The following is a 25,425-nucleotide window of genomic DNA, read 5'->3' on the forward strand; positions in this document are numbered from 1 at the left end:
GATTATATCTGATGGCGGCTGTACCGGTGTTACTTACTGATCCAGTAAATGGGATAAGACGCGCGGCTTCAACCCTTTAACGGACAGGAATGATAAAAATCCTCAATTCAAGCCTCATCGCCAATCAGTCCTAAAAAATATTCTGTTCAAGAAATCAGTTTTTAAATTTGCTTTTTTCGATGACTATACTTTTCTTTCTAATACTCATCGAGACAATTCGAACAACCCCAGACACAATTAATTTGGATTGTTTTATTTTATCATATAGTTCCCAAGGCCACCACCTGTCTCCATAATATTGCATTGTCACCCGACTTACATATGTATGCAAATTTTCAGCTCAATCGGAAATCGGGAATTCGGTCCCGACGAAAATTTGACCCACACTGACTAACAAACTTACATACAAAAAAAAAAATATAATGCTATAGGGCGGTCTATAAAGGTTAGATGAATAAAAGTGCCTTGACTTCAGATCAATAAAACTTTATTTTTCTGTGCTAACAATCTACTTTCCAAAACTACTCACTACATACTACATATACTCGTACCTACCTACAAAGGTTTGAATAATTAAACAAGTTAGGAATTAACTGATGGGTTCAGTTATTGAACTATTATAACTACGTATAGAACCGGCACAAAGAATCAGTATTTTGCGCCATGACCTATTGTTGTTTTGACAATAAACCATAGAAGCGGAGCGTGAATCTCGCGACCTAAACGCGTAAGCGCCGTGAATTTTACGGTAGATACAGGTTGCGATGGCGACAATTTCATTGTTTGTATGGCTTTTCTATAGTAATAATAACTTAATTGTTTTATTATGGATTTTACTGTCATTATGAATAATAAAAAGTCTTAAACAAAACTTGGGATTGCTTAGAACAATACTGTACGTCACAAATTTGGTGGATAATAAAAACTTAAATATCAATCAAATAACATAAACATATTTAAATAATAGAGATACAGCTAAATAAGCTTTAAATAATTAAAAGTTAACACATTGAGTACTGGGATACGGAGCGGGAAGACGCTGGGATTCATATTTTTACACTGACTTTTAATAATCAGTGTATAGGTAAGATATGCAAGACTTTGAATATTGTACTCCCGAGGATGTTCCGAAGTACTGCGATGACTTCTCCATGGCACCCTGAAAGAAACAACTTGATTTATCAACAGGAAACGATTAATATTTAAAATTTAAAAGATCCCTACGCATTACGCGAAAAAATCCATGTTATGCCATAAATGCCTACATCTTCTCGTAAAATCGCATTGAAATCGGGCCATCTGAGAGCTACAATGCCACAGACAGACACACAAACAGACATCGGAATCAAACATAACATCCCTCTTTTTGCGTCGGGGGTTAAAATTAGGCAGACGTAGGGCCGCTGTTACAGTCGACTTCAAAAGTATCCTGCCATTTTTAACAGCCTTTTAATGCTGACTGTACTTTTCTTTTAACGGGCAACTAATACTCATCGAAACATATCTAACAAACACAAATACTCGTACAATTTGGCAGTCTCCTCTGTCCATCATTAGATCAGCTCGATACCACCCAATTTACGAGTACGTAATATGTGTGTGATATTTCAGCTCAATCGAATAATAGGAAGTGCGTGGGTCTAATTTAGCTTGCAAGATTTGACCCGAACTTACATATTTCAAACACTCTCTGTTCCGTTCTGGGTGAGGAGAAAATAGCCCAAGGGTTGGAAAACTTTTGAAGAGAAGAGCCCACCGCAGTAATGCCCTGCCTATCGCAGGTGCAGTACTTGCATGAAAAACTCGTTTATACGTAGTACTTTACCTATTCGCACATGTGATGTGTCGTACAACGTTTTACAGTACACACACAGAAGCGCTTGTGGCCTAGCGGCAAGAGCGTGCGACTTGCAATCCGGAGGTCGCGGGTTCAAACCCCGGCTCGTACCAATGAGTTTTTCGGAACTTATGTACGAAATATCATTTGATATTTACCAGTCGCTTTTCGGTGAAGGAAAACATCGTGAGGAAACCGGACTAATCCCAACAAGGCCTAGTTTACCCTCTGGGTTGGAAGGTCAGATGGCAGTCGCTTTCGTAAAAACTAGTGTCTACGCCAAATCTTGGGATTAGTTGTCAAGCGGACCCCAGGCTCCCATGAGCCGTGGCAAAATGCCGGGACAACGCGAGGAAAAAAAAAAAAATATGGCCCTTTAAATTTTCGACACAGTAACGTAATATGCTAATTTTCGCACTAGTGCGGTAAAGTAGCACCATATGTACTGTAAAATAAATACCTTATTAAAGGGGAATAAGATAAACAATTGCATGAGTTTTCCGATGTGATTACTGAATTTGCGATAAACAGCGCAGATGCAGATATTATCCGTTTTGAGAGTTTCAAAGAGCCACTATTGCAGGTAATAAGGTGAGCTGCGGTTCTCTGGATTAGCTCGTTTAAAAAGCAACTTTACGGTCTAATACATATGGTTCAAATTGCTTACGTCTATTTAGCCGGACCAGCCTCAACGTCCGTAGATTGACCGTCTTCGCGACGTGTTTTCACCCCAAAAAGGTTGAGTATGAACGCAACAAACTTGCACATCTTCGGTTTTTCTATCTTAATCACGCCCTGCAACAAAATTATGCATTTTTAATCAATATCAAGTAGCCTTATCACGAGTTTGACACTGAAATATTCGCTAAGCTATAGCATCTGTGTAACTTACTTTATTTCGCTCATACTGGAATATTAGTGCGCGCGCGTAATTCATTATTGTGACTTAATTGGTGCTGTAGCGGGGGTGCATGCGGGGAGAGAAGGGAAACCAGATGCGTCGTAATGAATAGACTTATATTCAGCGTAGTACAACGATGACGAACACGACGCGTTCCCCAACCGGCAAGGAGTAAGAGGCCGGAACGGAAGCACGTTTATCAAAGACGATAACTAGCTATAGCGCGTAGTTCCACAGGGGAAGCAGGGGGCTATAGTTAGCAATAATCTTTGCCTACGATTCGATACAAAATTATTTTCGGTCGGCGGACCTAACCAAATCAGGAAAAATCTTAACACCGCGATCTACGAATAGCGCGGAGCCGTATAAGCGACATCTTCCGGGATATTCGGTTACTACTAGGTTCACTATTCGTCGTTGGAGGCTGCCAGTAGGTCCTCGTCGGAGGGTTGTTTCTGCTACTCCCTGCTAGATGGCGTTAGTAGTGGTGGTTGGGGCGCAACTGTTCGTCTTTTATTTATGTTTCCCATTACAGACTCCCCCTCGGTTCCTGAAGGCGACCCGACGAAGAGAACCGCGTTCCGTTTTCTTTGCGTGGTCTTCCTCTTCCCGCAGGATTTGCGTCTTAGTAGGTGAAAGACGATACGGGGGTACCGCAACGGGACCATGGGTGCCAGTGTCTATAATGTGTTCCGTCTGAGTCGTCGGTTTTCCGTTTGGCACAACAACGCTTGCATTGGCCTCGATGAGTGCTTGCACCTTCTCCTCGGAGGCGGAATCCGGAGCAGCGTCGAATGCGCGGATCGACGAGTCTGGGAATAAGTTCGCGGAATCAGGCGACAACGTAACTGTTTGTTCTTCTATTTGACGGCACGCATCCTCAAAGAGAGCTTCTTCTACCAGGCGATGCCCGTCGAAGGTTATGACGTTTCTTTCGTCATAAGTTTTCCTTTTAGTTGGCGCAAGATCAATCCTGTATAGAGGTCCATAGATCTGGTTGTCTTGACCCGTTCGGCTTGCTTCGGGCTTTGCCGGAATCTCCCATACGGTAGGTTGATATGCAGGTGCTGGTCCAAAAGTAGCGAAGTCTTCGCTGTACAGTTCGTTCGGATTCATTTCCTCACCCTTAAAATGCCAGGTGAATTGAGGCAGATCCAGGACTATGAGTCCATCCTGGATGAAGCCTACTCCTAAGAGTGTTCTGGAGTGTGTGATCTGGATTCTGGTAGGGCTAGGAACATAGTCGGGATTGTTCGGCCCCCCAGCTCGACGTCGACGACAGTCGTCAGGACGGGTCGCGACTGGGGTATCCCATCACCCAGTGTGACGATGGCTCGTTGCGAAGCGAAGGTACACCCTGCCTGCCGTAGGTGGCGGAACAATTCTGGCGACGCGAGGCTCGACTTGGCACCTGTGTCCACTAGGGCTCCCTCTGTTTTCCCTTTGGTCGAGATGAAAACTAGCGGCCTCTCACGGGTATCCAGTTGCACACCGAGTGCACTAAAGCTGGTTCCAATAGAGGCGCTTCCCCTCATCTTGTGACATGTAGAGCAGTTGCTTCGGACGACTCCGGGAGCGCCACACCCATAGCAAGAAAACTTGGATGATACGAGAGCGGCGGAAGAGGAACTCGGTGGTGCTGATGTCTGCTTATCGGTGCCAGCAGGTGCGTTGGACGTGGCCTTGGCATGTTCATCCGCCTTTTGCTTCCTCCGGCATTCTTCCAGTGAATGGCCGGGCAGCTTGCAGTACCGGCAGCGTTGTCTGGGTTTTCTTTGCGAAGAGACTGGACCGTGCGCAGCCTCCGGCAACGCAGATGACGCTGAAGCAGCAGTCGAGGCAGCAGTCGAGGCAGAGGTGGGGTTGCCATTTTTCCAGGTGTCCCGTAGTCGCTCTGCAGCTACCGCATCCTCCAGAAACTTGTCATACGTAGTGAACGACGTTCTCGGGACCTTCTCTTGAATATACGGCATTAGGAGACCGTAAATGAGGTCCAGCTGCTGGGTCTCTAGTAATTCTGGACGTGGTAGTAGTGAAAACAGCATCCGCTTTTTAGACACGAAAGCCTCTGTTGTCTCATCGGTTTTTTGTTTGACGCTCGTAATCTCCATACATATGAGGTACGCCGGCTTCTTAGGTGCGAAGGTCCTACGCAGGCGCTCTTGGAAGTCGTCCCATGTGACGATCTTGTCTCGCATACCCTGCCACCATGTCGCTGCGGCACCCTTAAGGAGGAGTGGAAGACCTGTGAGCGCGTCTTCATCCGATATGCGCTCAGCTCGTTTATACGTGTTGATGGCAGCCAAAAATGCCTCCACGACGTCGGTTTCCTTCGTTCCGTCGTATGTGAGTGTGCAGCGTGTCAGGGACCCAGGCTTCGGTGCCATGGCCGCCATCATACGTTCAAACTGTTCCTCCGTCAGTGACACTGCCATATTCGCGGGCTTCCTCGGTTTCCGTACTGCCCGCGCTGGTTTGGTTACTAGTCTGGGCCCTGAAGATCTGCGCTTCGGTGAGACAGTTGGGGACTTGGATGGCGGTGTGGACACCTCCGGTTTTCCTTCTTCCTTCATAGGTTACGACGGCACCTCCAGCAATGAGTGCGTGAGCTCGCTACGCCTAACGTTGGGCGCCAGATGTAGCGGGGGTGCATGCGGGGAGAGAAGGGAAACCAGATGCGTCGTAATGAATAGACTTATATTCAGCGTAGTACAACGATGACGAACACGACGCGTTCCCCAACCGGCAAGGAGTAAGAGGCCGGAACGGAAGCACGTTTATCAAAGACGATAACTAGCTATAGCGCGTAGTTCCACAGGGGAAGCAGGGGGCTATAGTTAGCAATAATCTTTGCCTACGATTCGATACAAAATTATTTTCGGTCGGCGGACCTAACCAAATCAGGAAAAATCTTAACACCGCGATCTACGAATAGCGCGGAGCCGTATAAGCGACATCTTCCGGGATATTCGGTTACTACTAGGTTCACTATTCGTCGTTGGAGGCTGCCAGTAGGTCCTCGTCGGAGGGTTGTTTCTGCTACTCCCTGCTAGATAGCAGCTGCAGCTGCTGCTAGTAGTGGTGGTTGGGGCGCAACTGTTCGTCTTTTATTTATGTTTCCCATTACAGTGCTTATTATTTGGCTCATTTTTTAAATAAAAACAACACCACATGTATATTAAATAATGACCAGGCTATTAAATTACCGAACTTTGATGTAGGTATTGTGAAAAGTATAATATCCAATGACGTTTTATAATGATTGCTGCTACTTTGAGTCCTTTGTACAGTCGCCATCAGATATATCGAAGCGGTCAAGGTGCCCGATAATATCTGAACACGCACTCTAACGCCATGAAAATAGAAGTGCGTTCAGATATTTGTGAGCGCCTTGGACGCTCCGATATAATCTGATGACGACTGTCCTACAGGAGATTATATTAAATAGTGAAACTTGAAAGTGAAAATAGCACAAATAGTCGTATCTGTGTTATATATCGGAACGGAACGAGTGAAACAAATGCTGCTCAGATACGCACTGACGTTTATTCGCAATGACACCTTATTATAAGTACATGCATACAGTAGCATACGTAACATTTCTCCCCGTTTTTAATGGAGAGTAAGCTTCTTAATCTAATTTACAGTTTCGCATAATTCATACAATAAAAAGGTTTGTAATCTGTTCGGGGAAGTGGACGCAACAACATGCCTGACAAACCGCCCCTTAAACTCTGGTCAGCGGGGGTAGCTACCTGCTGCGGCTGAACATTGTCGTCAGAGACCTCAAGGAATCCCTCAGCTTCTCCGCCTGAAGTAGCAACCTGGGTGGACCCGTCCGAGGTACCATTTTCCTCTCCCCTTTCAGCTGGCGAAGACGAGACAGGCTCATGACTGCCGCTGGCCACCGGTGAAGAAGACTCAATCTCGTTGGTAGCACCACTGTTGTTGACAGAGGGTTCTTCTGTTTCATCTAAACTTTGATAACTGGGGTAACGGAATCTGTTGACGTCCACTCCTTTAATCGGTACCAGTTGATTTACATGTTTTTTTACTTGCACTAACGTAACATGGTCCTTAACTAAGTATATTGTTCTGCCTATCTGTTTTATTATTTTACCCTTGTTCCAAATAAATTTTTTATTGCCATAATTTTTTTTATACATTACATAATCACCAGGTTTAAAAAATGGCCGTTTTTTTCCCCCAAAGGATTTACTCTGTGAACACTGTTTACGCTCCACTGTTTTAACATGAGTGTGGGACGAGGACGGCGATAGTGGCGGGGAATATAATAAGTCCCAGCGCGAACGAAGTTTGCGGCCGAATAGGATCTGGGCAGGTGAAGTCCCCGTAGTAACGTGTACAGAATTCCTATAATCGAATAGGTATTTGCATAGGTTTTCATCTACTTTCCTTTGATTAGTACTAAACATTAAACAAGAGCGTATGCCTTTTTTTGCTACCTTAACGTAAGACTCCGCCTGCCCATTGCTGGCCGCGTGGTAGGCGGGAGAAGTTATGTGCGATATTCCATTCGCAGCGCAAAACGCACGGAATTCGTCAGACAAAAAACATGTGGCATTGTCACTAACTAGCGTGTGAATTAATCCGAAGCGTGACATAAATTCATATAGTTTTGATATAACGACAGCCGTTGAGGTCGAACTAACACTATACACCTCAACCCATTTCGAGTACGCGTCCACTAATACTAAATATGACCTATTATTTATCGGGCCCAGGAAATCTATATGCACCCTATGAAATGCCTGCTTAGGGTATGGCCACACTGCAAGTGGAACGCGCGGCGGAGATGGTCTCAACTGGTTACAAATATCACAACTGCCTATCATAGTTTCAATGGCATTATCAATACCGGGAAACCATATCCTACTCCTAGCTTCTGCTTTGCACTTAACAATACCCAAGTGCGACTTATGTAACTCCGACAAAATTTTAGATTTTAACGTTTCTGGTATTACTATTTTATGTCCCCGCATAACTACTCCATCCTCCCATGCTAATTCGTTTTTACAGAGTAGATATGGTTGAATACCCTGAACTGTTAATTTTTTTGGCCATCCGTTTAAAATGAATTTTATGACTTGGTTTAATAAAGGATCTTTCTCAGTTTCTTCACGCAACACCTTAGAAGTAACAGGTAAGCTGTTGTCAGCAACAAAATTTATGTACGATGCCCTATCGTCGATACACACTGGTGCCCCGCCCTTAGTGTGGCCCGCGCCGGCAGGTGAGTCATCATTGTTTACGCTCGCCCGCGACAGATAATCAGCACTGTTATCAGCGCTGCGAATGTACTCAATAGTGTAGTTATAAGCACTTAAAAACATCGCATAGCGCTGGAGCCTATTCGCTGATACCTCCGGAATACCACGGTGAGGCCCGAAAATGGTGGTTAACGGCTTATGGTCCGTGCGAAGAACGAACGGCACAGTCCTACCATAGAGGTATTGGTGGAAACGACGTACGGCAAATATAATCGCTGTTGCTTCTTTTTGTAATTGAGAGTAATTCTTTTCCGCCGCATTTAACGTGCGCGAAGCGTAAGAAACCGGGCGTTCTAAACCGTCATCCCCAATTAGACTCAAAATAGCCCCAAGGCCAGTAGGGGACGCATCTGAAGTGACCACGATTTTTGCATTTGGGTTAAAATGCGCTAGCACTTGATCTGAAGCCAAGTGTTGTTTGATTAGCTTAAAAGCATTATCGTGTTCCGCATTCCACTGCCACTTACTACCTTTTTGCAACAGGTTGTACAGCGGACTAAGTACCGTAGATGCCCCCGGAACGAAATTCCTATAGTAATTAACGAGACCTAGGAAGGATTGTAGTTTATTTACATTATTTGGTACTGGTGCATTTAGAATGGCACTTACTTTAGCGGGTGACTTTTTTAATCCCTCTTTGCTAATTACATAGCCCAAATATTCCACCTCATCCTTAAAAAACTCGCATTTAGTTTTTTGAAGTGTTAATCCGGCGTCCTGCAAACGTTTTAAAACTGCATTCAATCTGGCTAAATGTTCAGTCTTATCACTACCGGTAATTAAAACATCGTCCAACATACATAGGACGCCCTCCATACCGGCCAAAACCCCTTCCATAACCCTTTGAAATATCGCTGGGGCGCTAGCCAAGCCAAACACAAGACGTGTATATAAAAACAGCCCTCTATGTGTATTAATACACGTAACCTTTTGTGATTCGTCATCTAATACACACTGCGCATACGCCTGAGAAAGGTCTAACTTAGAGAACTGTTGACCTCCGTGCAACCTAGCGAACAACTCATGGGCGGTGGGCAACGGGTATTGTTCCACTATTAGCTGTTTGTTGATAGACACTGAGTAGTCCGCACACAGGCGCAGCGACCCGTCTCGCTTCAAGACGGGCACGATGGGGGATGCATATGACGAATGTTCAACCGGTTTTAATATACCTACGCTAACCAGCCGGTCCAACTCCTTATCAATTTTATCGCGTAAAGCAAAAGCCACTGGTCGTGCTTTAAAAAAAATCGGTTGAGCATCCTTCACTAAATTGAGTTTTACTTTATATTTATTAAACGTTCCCAGCTTGTCTGAGAAAACAGAAGGAAATTTTGAATGCAACTGATCAATAAAGTTAATTGATTGTTCGCAGAAGTTAACCTGTACCAATTCCAAATTATTTAGCGATATAAAATCCCTACCTAATAAGGGCCCTGCGCCGCCGCGAATCACGTGCACATTTAATACGTTGGTTTTGCCAGCATACGTAAATGGTAACCGCACGATTCCTAAACAATGCATTTTATTACCCGAATAAGATACCAAGCGATTATGGGTTTTAGACAATGCCACATCTTTAAAACAATTTAAATACGTTTGCTCTGATATTGCGGTCACCGCTGAGCCAGTGTCGACCTCAAACTTCATTGGTACGCCATGGACATGAACCTGTGTTGTCATAGGCTCGCCTGATGTTGAGCGAATATTATAGCAATGGCACTCACCGTCATCGCCGTCATCGTCCCCGCAGACCTCACTTACGTAATTAATTTTTTTGCACATACGACGCAAATGACCTTTGACATGACATTTTCGACACTTATGGTTAGCAAAACGACACTTTTCGGCCGTGTGATTGTTAAAACCACAAACGGAACACAACACTTTAGCACTTTTTTGATTTTCCGATGCAATTTTGAACATTTGATTAGCGCTCGACGGCTCCTGCCCGTTGACCGAGGTTGCCCCTGCGCGCGCGCATCGTCTGCTTTCTGCCAGCTCCACCGCCTTAGAAAGAGTCAAATCAGCTGGGTTCTGAGCGAATAATTTTTCTCGCTCCGATCCTGGAAGCATTCCCATTACAAATCGGTCTCTCAATGCCTCCTCCACGTTTAGGAACCCGCATTCTGCCGTTAGGCCGCGAAGTCTTGCCGCATATTGGGGGTAGGTCTCCCCTTCATTTTGCATCGCCGAATAAAATTTAAATCTCTCGTGAAATCCACAAATTGTTGGCGTAAAATGACGGTCTAAAAGCGAACATATGTCGACAAATGGAACAACTTGGAGATCTTTCGGCAATGCCAAATCTGATGCCAACCTGTAAGTGGCATCGCTGAGTGCGCTCAACAACACCGCCCGTCGCTTCGTTCCTGTCGCGTCACTTTGCTCATCGATGCCATTAGCTATGAACCACTGTTGTATACGCGCTTTATACACTTTCCACGTTTGTGTATTGTGGTCAAAATTCGTCAAAATCCCGATTTGAGACGAATTCATGTCCACCACTATTCACTTTTTTTAAACACGCGGGTAGATCGTCGCCACTGTTATATATCGGAACGGAACGAGTGAAACAAATGCTGCTCAGATACGCACTGACGTTTATTCGCAATGACACCTTATTATAAGTACATGCATACAGTAGCATACGTAACAATCTGCATCTCATGAAATACGGCGTGTCGTGAACAAAAGATATACCTTGGCAGGATTGGTCCTTAGGACCCAATGATGGAACTAAGAAGTGAAGCCACCAAGATTTTAGATGTAAAGTTTTAGGTCCCCCCCCCCAACTTTATCTTGATATCTATAATATATCATTTAAGGCAGCACCCGACGCCAACGGTCTCGTGCTTGTGGCGGAGCTTAATCCTCACCGCACGATTCGCCGCAAAATATCGAGCGCGCAGAACCATGCGTTTGAAATAGAATTTTGCTTGCTCACGCGCGCAACGCAGCACAGATCCATCTAGCAACAGGACTTGCCCGGACTATACGGACGAGGGCGGGTATAATGGTAGAAACCTAAGCGGGATTTAGGCTTATTTTTCTAGGAATTGAGGCACAGATTTATGAATTTGCAAAAATAAAGATAACCAAATCAGAATATAGTGTTTTTTGAGAATTATTGTTAAGTTCATATATTTTCGATAAAAGTTGCAGTAGTAATTCGGATAAAATTGAGAGAAATAGGGGTTCGCTTATTTCAATTTAAATCGATTTTCAGAAAAACCATATCATTTCTCATTGACCTAGATTGTTGTATATTTTTTTCTGGTCAGAAAGTGTCATATTTATTATAAAAAACGGTTCAGAGTAACTCAGTTTTACGTTATATTGCGGGAGGAGAAGCCTTATGCTACAAGGCCAATTTCGGTATCGTTTTCGTATAAATCGAATATGCCGAATTCATTTATAGTATCATATTGATTAACTTTTTCACGCGTATACCGCTGAACTAATTTTGTAAAAATTTGAGTCCTTCAGAGAGACAAGGCAGGTGGAAGTTTGTATGGGGAATCAATAACCGCTGAACCGGCTGAGATGAAATCTCCGTCTACATCTTTGATTTAGTTGAAAATGATATCAAACGTGACTTAGAATCTAAACTTAAACAATTATCAACCTCAGACGACAGCGATGTTGAAAATCCCCCACCCCTCCTCCTGCCTTAAAAAATCTGAGTGGCTCCAATTCCAAAATACATCTTAGGAACATAAAAATTAATTCAGCCAAAGGAATTTTTTGTTCAGACATCGCCGTATTTGAACTTTTTATTATGTCTGCAACTACAACTAAAAATGGTAAATTTTTAACAAAAGTTGAGATTGGTCAACAAAAGTTTTAAACGGTAAATATAAGATTACCGATGCGCGTCCTGACGATTTTTTACTTCGGATACCAGGCATCTTTCCTGTGAACAAAATAGTAGTTTTACTTATTGAAGCTTTCTTTTAAGAAGTAAGTAGTCGATTTATTGATCATGCTTAAGTACGAGTATAAGCGTACAAATACCCTTACCTTAAGGTATTTATTATGCTGTAGTATAGGTACATATCAATATTAGCCATACTAAAAAAGTTTACAAAAAATCACAATGCCGTATAGTCTGGGACGGAATATATATAGACGAAGCTCTCAGGACATTTTTCACTGCAAAAATCGGACCAAATGACTGACATTTATTTGACACATATCACTGAAAGTTATCCCTACTTCATAAATATCCCGTAGCTTTGAGTATTACATTAAAACAAAAGTTGAGATTGGTCAACAAAAGTTTTAAAGGGTGAATATAAGATTATATACCTTGGTCACACCCGACGCGCGGCACGCGCGCAGTATAGTTGAGTCGCTCGCGGGAACTGAGACGCTGATCCTCTGGAAAATCCCAAATGGGGATTATTCCCGGGAACATTACTGGGAATATTCCCCATAAAGGGATAATAGGGTAATGTTGAAGTTTTGTATAGATATACATATTTTATTATCAGGGATTCAGTCAAAACTTCGACCGTTGAACTTTTTAAAAGACATTTAAAAGCGTAACACATTCGCCGAAGTAAAATCCTTATATTCCCGAGACAATTCCGATTTTTTTGGAATATGCTCATAGTATATAATTTTTACAATGGTCTTTAATAAACAAAAACTACGCAAATCATCCGAGTTTAATTGGGGTCACGATAAATTAGGTACTAATAAAAATAAAAATAGTGGAGTGCCGTAAGCTGTTTATCAAGAAACTTGAGTATTTTAAACGGATTTCCGTGAAGCTTGTTGCATTGTATTATCAGAAGATTCAATAAAAATTGTGTACATTTAATTATGTTCTTTACCCTTGTTTTTTGTTTTTGGCGGAGTAAATTTCCAAATGGTCTGACCTCGCTGATATTTCGTATCTAGGCAATTCAGGGCCTTGTAATGATGCCTTATTTTTTTATTAATTTAAAAAGGCATGTGTTATGGGCTAACCCAGTCCTCAAGTAATTTTTCACTAGCCATTGTAAATAGCTTTAATCAAAATTGTAATTCACTTAACCTATATTACAATATTACCCAGCATTCAAGCATATAGTAATAGAGTAGGCTCTCAGTAACATACCCCTCTGTCAAAAATCCAATGTGCAATAAAAATTACACAATGTGCAAAAAATCTTATACAGACAGTGATGTTTTTTTTGAGTCAGAATGAGAATGTGTTTCACTAAAGCACAATCGAAATTGAACAAACCTTGAAATTTCTGGTACAGTCCTGAAATTTGGTATATGATCAGCCATCTTGGAAAATGTGTACCATCCTGGAGAAATTCGCATTTTACTCTAAATCTACATTCGTTCCAAATTTCAGGACTGTCCCAGAGATTTCGAGGTTTGTTCTATTCCGATTGTACTAATAAGTACATAAATGTGCGTGTGTCATTTCGTTATTCGACACAGATCTTTTTTTACATGTGTTACTAGATTACTTCACTCCTATGTATTCTTCACCTCCGCGCGAAATTCGTCAGACATTTTTGTACGCAAATATAGCCGTAGCTGCAGCTCATGAAATACAGCGTGTCGTGAACAAAAGATTTCCTTTGACAGGACTGGTCCTTAGGAACCAAGGATGGAATTAATATTAAATGTTTAGTTAGGGGGCTCGGAACTTTATTTTGATATCTACACCGTGTTTTATGGAATTCCGTTGACTCCGGGATATGGGTAAGTATACGTTTAACGAAACTAAATGGCATAGTTAATTAATATATTTTTTTATTTTTTTTTAAAAGTAATTAAATGCAGCATATAGCGTTGTTGTACAGTCAGCATCAATAGTAGCGGATGAAACAACGCACCAAAAGTATCTGATATTCCGGATAACTTTTCCAAATATAGATAAATCTCTAAAATGTATGTTCACAAGTATATCTTTTACCGTCTTAATTGTTCTACATATAGAACCATAACATTTTGTTAAGCTGTTCAAGATTGGTAGATACTTTTGACACCTTGTTTGATCCGCTACTTTTGATGCTGACTGTACCCATTATATTTAATTCAACCAAACAATTGAAAACTGTGACATATTAATGTCATTTCGAACATCGATCTTTGAGAAGATTATTTATTTTAAGCTCAGAAATGCACCCTTCAGATTAACGAAAAAAAAAACATGGTGTATATCATAAGCTACTAAGGTCAAGTTTGGTATCGTTTTCATATAAATCGAGGATGCTGAATTCATTTATGGTATCATATGAGGAATCAATAACCGCTGAACGGATTTAGATGAAATCTACGTTGAAACTTAAACAATTATTAACCCCAGACGACGCCGACGCTAAAACCCCCGCCCCTGTTCTTAAATACATCGAACACAATTATTAATTCTTCCCAACGAAATCTTTTGTTCAGACGACGCCGTATTTGACCTTTTTATGTGTTCTGCAGCATCGACTAATGAGGCTACTCGGGTTGTTGTAGTAAGACTTTAAGGGGCCCACTGATTAACAGTCTGCCGGATGGTATCGGCTTGTCTGTTGCTCGGAACTGTCAACTTTTGTTCTAGCTGACAGGGCGATATCGTCCGGCAGACTGTTAATCAGTGGGCCCCTTTATAGTACTTATAAACAATAATATAATTTATTCAAAGAAAACTATTACAATACAGTCAAATTGCTAAACTAAATATCATGTGTCGAAGCCAAAGTCTAAATGAAAAAAGCCCCGGTCCCCGGTTCTGCAGCGGTATTCATGCAGGTGGAGGGTTGCCGCCACAACCACCAAGCCGGCCGCGCAGCAGGTAGAATCTTGGCGTGAACTCGGGGTTGCCAACAATAGCTTTTATAGATCGTTGCGTATAGTTTAAACTTGTAGTACCTTGATGAGTCAATACTTCTAATACTTGAAATTAACTTGGAATTAATGTGGCATCTACTGGGAGTGTCCAGCATCAGAATTGGCACATTTACGTTATATTTCTCAAATTTTCTTAGCACACAGTTCTAGATCAAACAATGTAGACTGAACTTAGATTATCAGTCACCATTTAGAGCTTGTTTCACATTCCGAGTACATCTGAGACTACATCACAAGAGCTTGACCGACCCCCCAACGGCCCCAACTATAAGTCTAACGGTTCCAACAATGGTGCAAAACTAATTTGTGTACTTACAGGCGTGTCTATATAAATACTATAGGGACATTCTTCAGGACACTAGTCAGGCGTCATCCATTATTTACGTAACGCTAAATTTTGTTTTGGACCCTCCATCACCCCTTGTCACGCTTTTTCCTATCTCTTCCTTCTTTCTGTCACATTTAGTATGATCCCCTCTCCTTCCCCCTCGCCCTCGCCATGCTGACATTATATGTGGAGGACCCATCACTGGACTACGCCTCTCGTAGGGGCATAAAGTATGTAGGTCAGCAAGTTCCTAGTCAGGACTCCTGACTTTAGTTCGCTGAACACCCTATCACTTCCTCAGCTACGGAACGCTTCGCGATCTTTTGTGCAAGCCCTAAATAAACATGCTTTTAACGGACCAATCGACTTTTTAATGAAAATGTTTTACTGTATTTTCTTGCACAAAAATATAGTTCAAGATAATAAATAACGTAAAAGGCCAGTTTTTGCAGTTGTTTTCGCTTTTCTGTAATTAGATCTAATCTAATTCACATAAAAAAGGGATTTGTTGAAATTCTAACGAAACAATTTTAAATGTCCAAATTATAAAATGAAAACAAAATAGTTCACTCATTAGTCATGAAGTAACTATTTTAGTTAATACGTTCGTTATTAGTAGATTTGAGGATCATAAATAAAACCGGCCATGTATTGGACCGCGTATAAGGGAGGGTTCTTTCTTTACCTTCACATATTAAGTACAAAAAGCCATACAAGCAAAAGAGCGTTGGTGTCGGCTTACGTGAGCGAATAACTCGCGAACGCGAAGCGGCGCGGCGCGGCGTGGGTGAATTCAATCCTTTGATACCTATGGAAGTGTCCTACGTGGGCGATCTCGTGAACGCGAATGCCGTTAGGCCGCCACGCCGCGCCGCGTCGCATCGCGAGTTATTCGCTCACGTAAGCCTGTGTTAACATCTACGCGGAGTACGCAGCACTAACGTCATTTTAATAGATTATTCATTAAAAAAAAAACACATTAATTGGCTTAACCGATCTTCTATTTTCATTGAAAGTTTTTACTTTCATGATTTGGTTTAGTTAGAAGGAGGGGGGAGCATTAGTTTTGAAAGACCTATCCGACAATACCGCCACCATAGGAGTGAAGCGAAAAGAAAAAACATATATTATTTTTAACCGACTTCAAGAATTCAAAAGGAGGAGGAGGAATTTGTTACGTCATAACTCCGTCATTTCTGAACCGATTTAGAATTTTTTTGTTTTGATTTATTTTATATATATACAGATTGGTCCCATTTTTGTCAAAACTCAGTTCTGATGATGGGATCTATGAGGAATCGAGGGAACTCTTCAAATGTGAAAGGCATACATATAGTGATTTTTGTATTTTCATCAACAAATCAAGCATTTACATTTAAAAAAATGACATTTGATCAAGTGGAACTGCTGATGCTAATGGAACTGTTCAACGACGCATAGTTTACGTTTGGCGTTTTCTGCTATTCGCTGTGTTTGTTAAGCAAATTAGATTTTCAAGACAATTTTTTTAATTTCATTGTATGAAATCCAAAATCAACACTAATCTTTCTTTCACCGGTCTCCCTCATTGAAGTCGTTTTTTTTTTCTTAAAAATTATTTTACCAACTTATCATCGTGAGTGATTTCTAGCACCAAGCACCAAAGTCAGTGAGATAAACCGCGGACGAACAGACAGACAAACCAATAGTTAACTTTGGAACTGTAAAAAAGTCAATTAGCATTTTTTTTATGGTTTCGAAACGTCGCATCCACATTTTTCAAATTGGCCCCCTTTTTCTACTGACAAAATTAGTTTGCTAGGCTGGCTAGGCCATAGGTCAAAGCAGGGATCGGAAACCGGTATTTTTTGTATGGGAACGAAAACGGTATTTTTTCGTTCTTTGTTAATTACTTCATTTCTAATTAGGCAATCTAATAATACGAAGTCGTTATCTGAAAACACAACTGAGTTTAAAATAAACCGAAATATATGGTTATTTCGATGTTTTTGCAAAAAACCGGTTCCGATCCCTGGGTCAAAGTTTGATAAGCTAAAATAAAATTCTGTGTCAATATCTTGGGCGGCATTGCAATAATTTACGTTGTCAAGCTGCGCGCAATATAGTTACTATTATACACCGTGTTTTTTTTGATTTGCGTTAATTTCGAGGGTGCATTCCTGAGCTTAAATTAAGTAACTTTCTCAAAGACAACGATATTCTAATTAACTCCATTTCGGAGATAATCAATCATTAATTTTTATCTTATAAGGCCCTTACGAGCGTGTACACTTGCCTTAGGGCGTGTTTACTTATTGATTAGTGTTTAGTGCGAGTTCATACATATGCTACTAAACGTTAGTACTATCTCGGACGATCGACGTTCGAAATGACATTGATATGTCACAGTTTTCAATTGTTTGGTTGAGTTAAATGTAATGCCCGTGTTACAACAACGCTATATGCAACATTTAGTTACTTTTTATAAAAATGAAAATAGTAAAAAAAAGCAAAAAAAATTTTTTTTTTTGTAAATTAACTATGCCATTTAGTTTCCTTAAACGTACTTACCAATACCCCGAAGTTAACGAAATTCAATAAAAACACGGTGTATACAAAGCGGCCCGATTCAAATTGAGTCTTACTTCAAACTCGGATCAGATTTTGTCATATTTTGACAGATTTATCCGAGGTTGAAGTTAAGACGAAAGTGCAGGACTCGTGCGATATCACCTTTTCATACAAACGTTAGTGCTCATATTCCTCTCTGTATATTAAGATAATTGCAAATATTTTGGCACAATTTTTGTATAACAATCACAGCTATGGCCTTACGTTTGATTTTTTTGAATTTTTAGCTAGGACCAATTAATAATTTGTTTGAAATCTGTTTTTCGCTCCTAATTTTTACAATACTTAATAAAAAACTCGAAAAAAGTCAAACGCATTGATAAATTATGTAAAAATATTTTCCAGAATGTCAATATCGAGAAAGGAATATGGGGACTATATTTGTATAGAGAAGCGGCCGTCCCCTTTCCAATTAAGCGACACAAAGTTCGAATCGAGCCCTTATTCTGTGATATAATATGTGCCCACGACCGGTAAAACGCCCCACTTTGTCGCTTGCCATAAGCACGCTTTGACAGGTTATTCGTATTCGTTAAGGATACAAGCAAATCTCCTCCTAATGGCCAGCGACGAAGTGGGACGTTTGGTCGGCTTTGAACATATATTGGACATTATAGGTGCAAAGTGCATGGTGGGGGTAAAGGGATAGCAGCACATGCGGTGGTGAAAATTGAAACTAACCAAGGATAGTGACTTTAACATTTCGTACAAGTTCTATGGCTCGAATTGGAACTTTAATTTACGATTATTCCTGAAATATTCGTTTAAATTGTATGGTTTAAGGGACTATTGTAATTTGTATGAAATGCTTGATATAATTAACGTATTTAATTATTAATACTGTATCCGTGTAAATGCCACATATATTGTGATAATTTTCTAGAAGTTAAGAATGGGTATAGTAAGTTATCCTTAAAAGATAGACATTCATCAACGCGGATTTTTTGTAGACTCATGAAAGAGAAACAACCCCACCATACATTGTGTTGATATATCTCAAACGGATTATGCAGCGTTTTCGATTAACGCCCCTAGCCAGCGTGTTTTTTTCCGACGACATCGTCATATTTCCAATGCATATACACAAAACCTTAACAAGTTATATACCTAATCCTTCCTCAAGAATCACTCTAATCATCGATGAAAGTCGTATGAAAATCCATTCACCAGTTTATAGTTTTGAAGTAGTTTTATAAGATGTAGTGAATTGACTTTTCCGCTAGATTTACGGATGCTAGGTTGCGTGACAGTCGTGCACATAGCGAATACAGGGAGGCTCGCGATACACGTGGGGTAATTTTTGAGCTCTAATCAGACATCTATATATAGTTATTTTAGTTAGTTGATGTTATGCTTTCAGTGGTTATGCGAATGTGCCTCTGAATACGGCATATTAATCCTCTAAGCTCATTTTCCACCAAACAACGATACTATTCCTATGCTTTCGCATAATGAAATCGACAAATGCAATGAGATTAATTTAATAGGATTATGAAAATATACATTCAGAGAACAAAGATCAGTTAGTAGGAATGATAAAAACACGTTTTCATGTTGAAATTTATAACAATGAAGTTTAAGTACTTTGTTCTAATAAAAAGGGTGTTATTAAAATATATGTAAATAAGTAATATTACGCCAAATTCTGTGTGGATGGCGCTACTAGCAAACTGAGGGCCTACCGCAAAACATGAAAATTTAAATTTCGTTAAATGTATATCTGCTTCCCTATCACTTCTGCGTATTCGAGCGGTAAACAAACCGCCTTGATGCATCTAAGTCATAGTAAAAACTTGCCAAAAAACTGTTTAAAGCATGTGTATTAAGTTAATCAATGGTTTACAATATGTACTAGTACTGCACTCTGGCGGCAGAAAATTGCAGTATATATATATTTTTTTTTTTTTTAATTTATTGAATAAACAAACAATTTACAGTCTATCGGTCACTCAAGCGGTTGGTATTTAAAATGTTATTATGCTCACTTACGGACAGGGGCCCATTTCTCGAACGGTATTAGTCTAATACTTATCAGTATAATATCTTGACAGTTCGTGGGCTAATATTATTAGTCTAAAGGGGCCCAGTGATTACTAGTTCGCCGGACAATAACGGCCCTTCAGTTGTTCGCAAAAGCTGACAATCGCGAATAACTGACAGACCGATATCGTCCAGCGAACTGATAATCAGTGGGCCCCTTTATACCGTTCGAGAAATGGGTACCTGTCAAGTCGTATGGGTTACCATGGTAACACACTAATAATATTAGACTAATACCGTCCGTAAATAAAGTAAACACGTTTAGGTAAGTTAAGACTTTTTTTTGACGACCTGTCTGGCCTAGTGGGTAGTGACCCTGCCTGAAGCCGATGGTCCCGGGTTCAAATCCTGGTAAGGGCATTTATTCGTTTGATGAGCATGGATATTTGTACCTGAGTCATGGGTGTTATCTATGTATTTAAGTATTTATAAATATTTATATATTATATATATCGTTGTCTAAGTACCCTCAATACAAGCCTTATTGAGCTTACTGTGGGACTTAGTCAATTTTTGTAATAATGTCCTATAATATTTATTTATTAATTTATTTATTTATTTACTTTTTTACTTCTTGTTTGTCTAGTTTTCGATATCTGTCCAAATCTTGAAGCAGACGGCGCCTCAATCATATTTCCTTGAGTTCAACTTCCAGGGTTCAGTATTAAATAAGACCAATTGTGACGTTCTACGAGTAAAGGTACCTTATGGTGGTTGGCGCTTACGCCGCTTAAAAATAGCGTAAGCGCTGACCGCCATAAAAGGTACCTTTACCCGTTGAATGTCACAATTACTGGAGTTAAGAACACGTACTCGTAGCTCATAAAAATACAAATCCTTAAAAATTTACTTGATAATTTTTTTTGACAAAATGTTGTTTCAAATTTTTTTACCTCCCAACTCCGAAGTATTAAAAATACCCCATAAAGATACTAAAAGCTGAATTATAAGTAAATAGTAAAAATACTTTCATAATCCTGTCTTATTTATGATAAATATATTAAATAATACAATATTCAAGAAACACAGGAGCGGAAAATAAATTACTTAATCTTCCTACATTTCTAACTTCCCAAATAAAAAACAGTAGGAATAATTATAATTTTTGTCCTTTTAATAGTAGTTAATGTGACTGTTACATAATGAAAGGCATTAAAATACGAGCGTGGATATAAGAAACGAGTTGAAAGCGAGTTTCGTAAAAACTTCACACGAGTGTTTTAATGCCTAATTATGTATAGTTACATACGAATACACTGTTTTTATCTATACATGTATTACAAGCTCTCTATAATGTGTTCGAAAATTGTCATTGCGGTATTTGATCATTATATGTACTTACTTAACTCTTTGATTTGATCACACTGCAATTCATTTCAAATCATTTTAAATAAAACGTCACATCGAGTGATACCTAGATATGGGGTTATAGTAGATTGTTAACCAAGGGATGAAAAACACCAATTTCTGTTGAGGTAGGGTAGGTTTGGCGAACGTAGTGAGAGCCCCAACAGACCGAGACTGAAATGGTGCTTTATACCCGAGTTAAATACTCTATTTTTCATTTCAAATACGAGGAAAGTAAAACACGTGTGCATTAAAAAACATGGCTAAGTATAAAATAAAGTTGTATTTCTCGAGGGTATTTTCAATTAACAAGTTACCTAGGTAAAAATATCTTTATTTATGGAATGGAGAGTTGATTGATTTGTTCGATTCCATTCTGATTGTAAATTGTACAACAAATCCATTTAAATTCAAAATTTTAAGTGCTTATCGTTAAAAAAAAGAAACAATTGTATTCACTCGGATAGTACAGTGCTCTAAAGCAGAAACGTAGGTATCATATATTTTGCGCACACGTGTTCAGAACAAAAAAAATCCACTTTCAAATGAAAAATCTAATTCTTTTGGTTTTCAAATACCTATGTTCGAAATTTGAATGTCATTATTAAATCGATATTGACGTTACAACGACGTAATAATATTACGCAGTAATAACGTTTTCCAGATTAGAAATTAGTTCTTTGTAAACAGTTTATTTTGCATTAATGCTGGCTGTAATTTGCGGTTTTTGAACAAATCAATGATGATAAGTCATCATAGAGGGTTTATGATGTGTGTGATAACTTTCTAATGGCACTTATAAGTTATAATGTTATACCTAAGTGGTGAGGCAGAACTGTACACTTACAATCCATTACTTAATTAACAAGACAAGAGAAAAGTGTAATCGCGTCATTACCAGTATTACTTGACACAAAAATTTATACTAAACCAAACCTGACCCCCCGCTCTTGATCTTGGTTTACCGGGCAGGTAGGCTTCTTGAAGAGCCACCCTGTTGCCATGCGCGCCGGCCTTGACATTCGGTCATGCGCAGTGCACTTGATGGCCTTGAGAGCTATGCGCTTTCCAAGGTCATATATGTATGCGGGCCAGGGCGGTGGGAAAATGGGTTTGAGGTGAAGCTTCTTGCGTATTAGATAACATAAAATTGAGGTTAATGATTTTTATATAGAACGTTTCGGCACGTTTTAGGAAGAAAGATTAGTATTGAGAGGACAAATTGCTGTAACTATCGTAAAAGTGGTCTGACAAAATGTATACTTACAGTGTAGGTACCTACTATGCTTTAGAGCAGTGGTGGGCAAAGTTTCTTCATGGGGGGCCAAAAAATTTAAAAAATCCGACGGCCGACACTGCAGAATAAATGCACTTTGATTTGAAACCGTTTAAAAGTAGTGACTATGAACAACTTTTCTTAGAATTAACAATTTTATAAGCTAAAAATTATGTTATTATTAACTTTGGAACAAATATGGACGTCATGATGAATGTAAAATGCCTATGATCAAACAAATACTAATAAGAAACAGAGATGGTAATAAGTTGCTGGTACCTAGTTTTACGAATTATTTTGGCCGGAGTTGCAATGTGCCGAAGTGAATTTAAAAAAATTGCAAATTTCCCGTGAAATTATTATTTAAATATACACCAAAGAGTGATGTAAATATTAAATGAAACAGTAGTCAACATTTAAGAAGATTGAGTAATTATCCCCTGAACGAAACTTTTTAAGTAGAAACTTGCATGAGAATTTTCTCATGATAGTTTCCAGAAAGGAAAATTTGAGAATGTTCTGCATCTTTCACATTCAAGGTCAGAGGTATAGAAAATATTTAATCCCTATGATATATTACGAGCTACCTACGAGTATAAGAGAGATTTAAAGAGCACAAATGTGACAAAATATATTTGAAAATTTTATATTAATGACTTTAATGAGTTTAAGCTAGATATAAATAACCTAGCTTACATAAATATAGGAGCATTGCGTTCCAACAAACCACATTGTGGTTAGGCAGAAGAATAAACGTAATTCGTTGTAAGCATGATTCTTGAGTAAAGGTCTATAATTTTTTTTTATTAGGAGCGCTTATATGTAAAATAAAAAATATAACGCTGTCTCTTTGATATTTTATCGCACTTGTTCACAAAGGCAGAGAGTAAATAAAGCTCATGCGATGCCCAAGGGCGTTAAATAAATTAAATTTACTATTTAAACAATTAATTAAATTAAAATTACTCACAATCAGTGATGCGTTGTCTGCTACGCTGTTGATTTTCGTAAACTGAAATAAAGTAAAATAAATCAGAAACAAACCTTGGAAAATATTTTATTTTTAAACTTTAACTGTTTTATACTGTGTGCTAATGATTACGTAATATTAACTATAATTTAAGTTAATTTTTTAAGGCACCAAAATTTTATGCAAAATTGTTGACAATTACTTTTAGATAATTCAAAATGGCGGGATAATTATTTCAAAATTATTTAAATATTTGCTTACAAGTGTGCCCTGTGTCAAGGCGCAAAGTGGAATGATACACGTTATAAACCATGGAAGATAAATAAGATCAAAGATTATTGGCGGCACTATCAGAAGTCTGGATGTCCCTCCCATTTTCTATGGCTACAAATACCAAAAGTCGAATATCAAATAATATAGCACCGGCGTATACGTCTATATAAAATCTGAATGTAACCGTAGGCTGTCGCTGTTGCACCTATTAAATACTAGTAATGAGTAAATAGGCCAGATATACCTAGTGTTTGTTTACAATATGCAGCCCTAGACCTTGAGGATCGTGCCAAGGGCGATGTGTCCCGTTGGTCAGGATCGGGACCGCCCATCGCTGCACCCGTGGGTTGGTGCAGGCGGCCGCCTAGCGGCACTCGAGCGGTCGTCGTGGCCAGAGAAACAACTCCTGAAACTAACTTCGAGTCGCGAAAGGACTTCTCTGAGCGGAAATAATCAGGTAACGCTTTAGGGACCTAAATTAATTTTTTGTAATTTTTTTTTAAATTTCAAAATTTTTAAATTACATATCATTAATTACGTTTTTCTAGAAAGCAAAGATATATTTAAAATCAATACTAATATTTTTTTATTAATAATTCCCCGATTTAATTGAATTATCCTTTCCGCGTGTCTGCAGTCGCGACCGTGACCGAAACTTTACCTTGTGTCTATTGCGAATTAACTTGCAGTGGCGAAGATCTTTCCATAACTTTTCCGCATAAGAATACAAGCCATATTTTATATTTATAAATTTTACAGTTATAATATTTAAATAGTGAATTATCTAGTTTAAAAATGAACTACAATAATAAGTTGCCATTCAATCGTATACAAAAAACGTGTCATATTAAATTGTATCGCAGTTGTAATTAAATAAAGTACTTATACGTTTTTGGTAATCAAAAATTCATCAGATATTTTACAGAGCGTGACTTCGATTTAGAAAAATATCCTTTCCATTTTTTGTGTTATTTATTTTAATTATACGTATTAATTACAGTAAATCCATATCTTTTAGGAGACCCAAATAATGTGTGAAGTTTCACGAGAAAAGGTACTTTATGGCGGTACGCGCTTACGCTATGCTACGTGGTGTAAGCGCCAACTGCCATGAGGTACCTTTACCCATGGAACGTCACTATCCCAGATATCCTTTAGTTACCCCTATTCACATTCAACCTGAACGATAAAAATAAAGATAATTTATTTTCCAATCAGGCATATTACAATGCCTTATGAACGTCAAATAAAGCTACGCCGGCTCTAACCCTACACCTCTGACCCGAGAAGATTTAAATCCCTCCTAAATTGTAGGAGGGTATCCCTATATGGGACCGACAAGAAACCCTGCGGGACACATCTTTTCAAAACTTTATATCTTATAACTAGCATGCATTCAATTGAAAAAACACAATTTAAATTAATATAGAATTAAAAAAATACCGCCTGTTTCCTTACAATCATTTCCAAAATTTCCAAAATAATAAATTGGGAGGAGGATCGATTTTTTCATAAAAACTCATAAATCTCTAAATTTTTTCATAGTTTTTTTAAATAACTAATGACCTAAATTTGATGTTTCCATTAATCACATACTAATTTTCACAGTTTTACACAACTATTTCGTTCCAGTTGAATCCTAGCCTTGAAAAGATTTAATTTGAATTGAAGCGCTGCCTCTCCCCGTACCAATACCACAAAGTTTT

At 39.3% G+C, this 25,425-nt stretch overlaps 3 protein-coding genes across 5 annotated transcripts in view; 1 reads left to right on the top strand and 2 right to left on the bottom strand.

The window, feature by feature from the left end:
* LOC133520883 (melatonin receptor type 1A-like) overlaps positions 1–25,425 on the top strand; it is a 49,841-nt gene that overhangs the window by 7,155 nt on the left and 17,261 nt on the right. The window contains exon 1 of one of the 2 annotated variants that reach the window (XM_061855680.1): positions 24,112–24,176. The exons of the other annotated variant lie outside the window; for it this stretch is intronic. The gene's annotated coding sequence lies outside the window, so the exon portion shown is untranslated. Of the gene's footprint in view, positions 1–24,111; positions 24,177–25,425 lie in introns of those variants that run through there. 2 annotated transcript variants of the gene reach the window in all.
* LOC133521005 (uncharacterized) lies at positions 471–23,821 on the bottom strand. Of its 2 annotated transcripts, none has more exons than XM_061855832.1 (6): positions 23,708–23,821; positions 23,447–23,488; positions 12,341–12,412; positions 11,899–11,945; positions 2,505–2,632; positions 471–1,159 (listed from the first exon to the last, which is right to left on the bottom strand). In XM_061855832.1, exons 1-5 carry the CDS (start codon positions 23,819–23,821, stop codon positions 2,626–2,628), a joined length of 282 nt encoding a protein of 93 aa, XP_061711816.1. In that variant the 3' UTR covers positions 471–1,159; positions 2,505–2,625. The 2 variants fall into 2 exon arrangements, with proteins under 2 accessions (XP_061711816.1, XP_061711734.1); XM_061855750.1 differs by having other exon boundaries at positions 12,341–12,451; positions 23,708–23,759.
* Positions 6,266–7,812, bottom strand: LOC133520798 (uncharacterized protein K02A2.6-like). Its single transcript, XM_061855500.1, has 2 exons — positions 7,686–7,812; positions 6,266–7,644 (listed from the first exon to the last, which is right to left on the bottom strand). The coding sequence occupies exon 2, from the start codon at positions 7,592–7,594 to the stop codon at positions 6,380–6,382; it is 1,215 nt and encodes a 404-aa protein (XP_061711484.1). The 5' UTR covers positions 7,595–7,644; positions 7,686–7,812; the 3' UTR covers positions 6,266–6,379.

This window comes from Cydia pomonella, chromosome 1 (genome assembly GCF_033807575.1).
Source record: "Cydia pomonella isolate Wapato2018A chromosome 1, ilCydPomo1, whole genome shotgun sequence".
Taxonomy (NCBI): Eukaryota; Metazoa; Arthropoda; class Insecta; order Lepidoptera; family Tortricidae; genus Cydia; species Cydia pomonella.

Bases quoted from the DNA above. Each gene is read 5' to 3' on its own strand.
- LOC133520798 (XM_061855500.1), bottom strand. From the start codon at position 7,594: ATGATAGGCAGTTGTGATATTTGTAACCAGTTGAGACCATCTCCGCCG.
- LOC133521005 (XM_061855750.1), bottom strand. From the start codon at position 23,759: ATGGTTTATAACGTGTATCATTCCACTTTGCGCCTTGACACAGGGCAC. The intron at 23,489-23,707 runs GTAAGCAAATAT...ACTTTATTTCAG, and splicing joins CCTTGACACAGGGCACACTT to TTTACGAAAATCAACAGCGT. The intron at 11,946-12,340 runs GTATATAATCTT...TTTTGTTCACAG, and splicing joins GCGCGTCGGGTGTGACCAAG to GAAAGATGCCTGGTATCCGA.